This window comes from Octopus bimaculoides, chromosome 2, assembly GCF_001194135.2.
Source record: "Octopus bimaculoides isolate UCB-OBI-ISO-001 chromosome 2, ASM119413v2, whole genome shotgun sequence".
NCBI lineage: Eukaryota > Metazoa > Mollusca > Cephalopoda > Octopoda > Octopodidae > Octopus > Octopus bimaculoides.
This window is the reverse complement of record NC_068982.1, coordinates 154,926,018-154,932,695: the sequence shown is the minus strand read 5'-3', so window position 1 is coordinate 154,932,695 and position 6,678 is coordinate 154,926,018. Positions and strand designations below refer to the sequence as shown.

At 36.4% G+C, this 6,678-nt stretch overlaps 1 protein-coding gene across 1 annotated transcript in view; it reads left to right on the top strand.

Moving 5' to 3' along the window:
• LOC106878233 (ras and EF-hand domain-containing protein homolog) overlaps nucleotides 1-6,678 on the top strand; it is a 99,828-nt gene that overhangs the window by 70,674 nt on the left and 22,476 nt on the right. Inside the window, exons 6-9 of the mRNA XM_052965895.1 lie at nucleotides 418-512; nucleotides 1,130-1,229; nucleotides 2,722-2,786; nucleotides 4,040-4,182. Coding sequence (XP_052821855.1) covers nucleotides 418-512; nucleotides 1,130-1,229; nucleotides 2,722-2,786; nucleotides 4,040-4,182 — 403 coding nt within the window. The remainder of the gene's footprint in view (nucleotides 1-417; nucleotides 513-1,129; nucleotides 1,230-2,721; nucleotides 2,787-4,039; nucleotides 4,183-6,678) is intronic.

Genomic DNA, 6,678 nt, shown 5'->3' with positions numbered 1-6,678 from the left:
AAAATAAAAATATTTGTTTATGGGGAGTAGATAGCCAACTGATGAAGGGTCTTTCTCTGTATTTACTTTCCTGTTTTCCATTTTTTCTCGTTGCTTACGTGTTTCATGTTATTTGCACCGTTGGTGACGTCCTGTACCCGAAGAGATGTTGGCGTGGGCTCCCACTCCGGCATCCGAAACTCGGAGTTTTATCATGGCTACCGAATAAGTGTTAAATATTTTTACAGATATATATACATAAGAAAACTATTTTTTTTATTAAATCAGTAGCTTACAGCTGTTTCTACAAACGGAACGAAGCGTTACTATATAATACGTAATGCATATTCTATTCATAACTATCTACCACACTCTCTCTGTTTCTCTCTCTCAACTGATAGATAATTATTAATATATAGTTTATAAATAAGATATTTTAATGAACTTTTTTCTTCTTCATTCAGAGAGAAACGTGAGATGATGGATTTCATGAAAGAACAAGACAACCTTACACGACAGCTACATCTACTTCAGTAAGCATTTAATATACATACATATCTATCTATCTATCTATCTATCTATCTATCTATCTATCTATCTATCTATCTATCTGTCTGTCTATCTGCCTGTCTATCTATCTGTCTATCTATCTATCTGTCTGTCTGTCTGTCTGTCTGTCTTCCCCCCCACCTCTCTCTCTCTCTTTCTACGTGTGAAGGCCCGTGGCTTAGTCATTAGGGTGTTGTATTCACGATTACTAGATTGCGGGTTCGTTTTCCGGACCGGGCGACGCGTCGTGTTCTTGAGCAAAACATTTTATTTCACTATATTCCAGTCCACTCAGCTGTAAATCGATAAGCCTGCGACGGAATAGTTTTCTGATCATTGAGGAAATGTTGGACTGCTCTCCTGGCCAGCGGAGTGGCATCATTCGAAAGCTAAAACAACGCGACCAACTATATATAACCACATCCGATAGTCTTGTCAACACCATGATATATGTACATACATATATACATATTAACTGACTTTAAATTTTTGAAGTAAAATGTTACTTAGCTTCTAGTTTTTCTTTGTTTTCCTGGCTTTGCGTAATTTTTAAATACTGACTGTTAAAGTAACTGTGGTTTTCAATGTATCTTCTCCATAGTGATGCAAATAAGAAACTCCATGATACGAATGACGATCTGAGAGAAGCTTTAGATATGAACCGGCAACAAACGGCACATAAACGTTCCTATTCATCTGGGGTAAGAGGCACAAGTATATTTATTTTCATATCTAAGAGTCCAATGTACTTTGAAATGTTTTCCTGCGGGTAACGTTTACTGACTGTAATGTGGATTCGATTAGAATTGTTCTCAATTCACTAATTATGCCACATGTAATATATATCATATATATATATATATATATATATCATTCAAAAGACTGAATCATCATCATCATCATCATCATCATCATCATCGCTACCGCCACGACCTTCATGAGTGATGGTGGTAGTGAGTACTTTGTAATCAACCAAACAGGTTCAGTGATTGTCTGTGTTGTTGAAGCAAACAAAATTTTCGTCTCCCCACTGACGAATATTTTCGCGTTCCCTATTCCCGGAGGTAGTAAAAGTGTGACGTGAGTCGTGTAGGTGGCCCATTATGATGTTTGTTTGTTGAAGGCTAAAGTGTGAAGAATAATATTCCCGGAACTGGAACGAGCTTTTTGCGGGTGAGAAAATAGATTATTTATGTACAGCAGGTACAAGTCGTTAACATAACCTACATATGGCCACGATGCAATGTCCCAGTCTTAAAGGAAACTTTTGATTTAAGCGACAATAGTCGGATGAACTCAAACGCCGATTTCTTAACTTCGGGATTGTTTTGGACTGACACGGCCAAATGCTTTGTTGATGTTAAACATAATATCTTTCAAGATCACTGTATCCAGCAAATATGGGTCTACAGAAGCTGCATTAATAGCAGCTAGGTTGGGAGAAAGAGACTCATCATTTTGGAGAAGATAATTGCTATGGACTGTTTTCAACAACTTTGAGATGCATTGATAATGATGATCGGTGAAGTCAGGAAAGTTGCTCTTCTTTGGAGTGGCACACACTGAAGAATATTTCTAAATATCAGAATGTTCTTGCAGTGAGTGAGTGAGAGAAAGAGAGAGATAGAGAGAGAGTGTGTGTGTGAGAGAGAGAAAGAGAGAGAGAGAGAGAGAGAGAGAGAGAGAGAGAGAGAGAGAGAGAGAGAGAGAGAGAGAGAGAGAGAGAATGTGTGTGTGTGTGTGTGTGTGTGTGTGCGTGTGTGTGATTAATGAAGATAGGGGCTGACTCTGGACTTGACTGTTTAAATAGTGTCACGATCGGCAGCCTTATTAGTTTCGAGGTGACTGAAGATGTTACTGTACTTGGTGCGTACATCTGCGTGGTGGTGAAGGTGGTGAAGTAGAAAAGGAAAGTTTTGAAAGAGTTTTGCCCGTTACGTGCAATGTAGAGTTCAATTTATTGTAAGTGAGAATTTCACTGGTTATTTCTTGATGATAAAGACACTGGGAACATTTCTGTTTTAGTGTAATTGATTCTTTTATCACGGAGATTAACATCTGTTTTTACCATTAATCACTTTAGAATCATTGACAGATCAAATTATTTATTGGAAATATAAAATTTGAAATATCACGAAATTTATCTGTTAATCTCCTTCTGTATTGACATTGAATTGCAAATTGTATTTTCAGGCACCCATTATTACGAGTAATTTAAATAAACCATTTACTGACGGTTTACTGGACAGTCCACTGGTGTAAGTATTATATTTACTCTGTCACTAATATCACATGTCCTGTTTTCTTTAGTGATTTACTCTTTTTTCATCTCGTTCATGTTTACATTTCTATCTCAGCTAAAGATCAGCTTTCTTAGGCTAGGATTTTACTCGTATTATAAATTTCTAATCAGTAAGGGGTCTATACACTGTTACTCGATTTGCCAGGCATAGCAGCAAAATCTCTTATATAAAACCCGGTCTTCTTGAAAAAGAAAGAGCACATGGGACAATGAAGTTATAGATATACATAATGAGAGTATGGCCATGACTGGAATGGTTTTAATCATATCTGCTCAGTCAAGGCTGACCTTAAGTTAAGTTACGAGAAAAACACTAATTATTGAACATTATACATCCTCGTATTTTATACGCAATTCTGGGTATAAAATATATATACTTTAGACAGTAAGAATTGCTTGCACAGGATTGCAAGGTTTTTGGTGCCAATTCTCCAACGGTTTATTTTTCTGGTTAGTTAAAACCTCAATAATTTTGTTAGAATATATTACTCACGGGCAAAGAGCAAGTTTAATATGCCGGTCAGTATAGCACCACTACATGACACTTGAATGTCATTAGCAAGTTCACTCTGTTACAAAAACTCGGACCGAACTTCCTTTTTAGGGAGGCACAGTCAATTGACTCGACGATTTTCTTTACGAAATATCACTATTAGAGAGTACAAGTGGATAATGTTTCCCAATGGAGGTCCACTGCTAAATGGGACAAAAGCCTTGCTATCCCTGAGTAATGCTGAGAGGTTCTCCAATCAGCAGGTGCATATTCCAGTTTTTATTTCAGCAGTTTGTCACAGGTACCATAGAGAAAAACCACAATTTTGTGAAAGGACTGCCTCCAGTGTATTACATTAAGGATGTCCAGGTACTGCCAAGTGAGATCCTGTATGTAGTTGATCTTCCCTTTCTCCTGTACCACCAACATTTGCATTAAATGAACAAGAACTAGGAGTATCTATGTGACGCAATCTATTTTCTTTTGTAAATTCATGGTCTCAACCTTAGTAAAAAATGAATATTGTTATAATATTCCCCTATCATCCTCTTTTGAAGTAGGATGGAGTAACTAACGGAAGAGGATCTCTTAATCAATTTACTAGTATATGTTTTCTGATTTTCACATACGATTAACTTTCATTTATAAACTTGTTATTTTTTTGTTTTGAATTCATACGTTATCTGTTATGTTGTACCTTTCTTGTTTATTTAAAGTGGACAACCAGCCCATGTAGCAGCCTCGCTGGCCGAGGAGGTGGTCATGGCCGAAGCACTAGTACAACGTAAAAATAGCCCCAATATGCTCAGAATTATTCGTAAAGGTAGCTATGAAGAAGACAGTATTGCTGAAGATGTAGGTGAGCGGACTCTAAAAACATGCGCGATTAGGGTTGCTTTATACTACTTTATGTAATAGCTTTCGGTTCTTGAGTATGCAAATATTTTTAATCTCCAAGGCAATTTTAATAATGCTCTATTTTCTTTTTGGTTATATAATGAAATATTTTTTTTAACATTAGATCGACAGCAATGTAAGATAATATTAATGTCCAGGTTGCTTATATACAACAAAATGTTTTTGAAACATTTACATCATAGAAACATCATTTTAGCCATTCAAGAAAATTACAACTGTTTTATTCAGTTTTCGTTTATTTCTTGATTTATCTCAAACTTTTAGCCGTACTCCTGTGAGTTAGTCACAGACACAGATTCATTGTATGTTTTGAACAATCTATTATAAAATAGAATAAAATAAAGTAAATATCATGAAAGGATCAGAGGTCCTTCCCGAATCATAGGCTCATAAATCTGATTTCTCAGATTCTGTGGCGTATATATTTCCCATTCCCAAATAGCAGCCGTTTGGTCGATCACGGGATTACTCATTTTTGCCAGTTGGGTAAACTGGAGCAATACAACGTATCACCCGGCCTAGGAATCAAAACTACAATGTTACTTTCATGAGTACAAAACCCCAGATCACCAAGCCACGCGCCACCACAAAAATAGTTAGAGCATATATATGCTTTAAATGGATACCCAGACGCTTTCATGTTATAATTGTTTCAATATACAATCTCAGATCAAGTCAAATGAATTAATACTCTCATTATATCGGTGCGCGCGCGCGCGCATATGTGTGCAACTATGTGCGTTTACTGCATATCCATAATCATCATACCATATTCTCTCGCTAGATATCAGTCTTTATGTTCTGAATAAGAACGGTGGATTGGCTGAATCTTTAGAAACTTTGGAAAAAATGTTCCCCAGCATCTGTTCCAGCTCTCTATGTTCTTCATATCAAATCTCATCGAGGTCAACTTTACTTTTCATATATCTGGGGTCGATTAAACAAAGTACCAGCCAAGTACTGTCGTCAGTTTTATTCACTAACTCACGTCTTTCAAAACTGCCAGCCTTGTGCTAGAATTAGAAATATTTATACTGAATAAGCTTCTCATATGTATCTTTCTAGTTATTGCGGTATTTACCTGACTTCCCTCTTGCTCTGCCCTTCTTTAATAACACTCCTTTAAAATACTTCAACCGTTAAAAGATACAGTTGCTTACTCTTTATCAAGCCATTGTATACACTGAATTGCAACACTGCTGATACATCTAGGACACTACATCTTTGCTTCTCACAATTTCCACTCTTTCGGATTTTATAGCTTCTGACTTACTTTCAATCTCATTTGGAGAAGCGGGGTTGTCCGCCTCGAGCGGCTCTTTATATGTGTATTATGTGGTATTTTTCGCATCAATCCTCAGGCGGCACAAACTCTGGCTATGGCATTGCACATGCTGTATCTTGCTTCTTTTTTCATTTCATATTGCATGTTCTACATCATTTTTTAATTAATTGATTCAATACTCAGAAAGTCGAAATGAATCAAGTTTTATTAAATTTTACACAAACGAATGATAGAAGCTCTATGTGGTTTTTCAACCTGACAGAAAATAAGTAAGCGATATACAATTAAAACATGCCTTATTGTTAATCAAAAGGAGATGGAATAACGGGTAATTTACTCAGAGACAAACAATTCGAGAAGGCAGAAAGGACAAAAGAAATAAAACACAAAACAAGCGAAAAAAACTGGGCAGGATTGTCATAGCTGGAACGACTTTGATTACAGGTCTGCTCGGTAAGAATTGATTTGGAACTAAACAACAATAGCAACAACAACGAAATAATTTACATCACTGTAAATTTCTAATTTGTGTTAAAAATTATGTGTAAATTTTTATTGACGTGTTATCTTTGTCAGATGACCTCTACGCAATCGTTCTACAAATTAGAAGAACCAAGCCTCTTTCAAATCATACTCTTCTGTCTTAAGAAATACACATTAGATAAGGTAGTCATGATTACACTGTATCTAGAAAAACGGGATGGTCACAACTGGAATGTCTTTTATGATAGTTTGCTCAACCATGGTTGGTCTGGTGCTAAAAACGGATAAGAACAAGAATGGGGTAACCTTTAAACAATATGTTGACCTGCTACAAATAGGAACAAAGTCCTCCTGAACTTACATTCCTCTGTCTAAATAAGGATGGTATAGGCACATTGGATAATGTAGGAATTTGGACATAATTCCCGAGGAAAGATGATAATGTTCATGATGGAAATATTCTGGAAAATTGGTCAGCTGGTTAAGAGTTAACCTAGGTTTATAAACCGACAACGGTTTTTGTCCACCTCGAGGGAGCCTCCCTGCAAAACAGCAAGATCACCCATAGATCCTATTCTACCACTATATATATATATATAGAGAGAGAGAGAGAGAAAGAGAGAGAGAGAAAGAGATAGAGAGAGAGAGAGAGAGAAAGAGAGAGAGAGA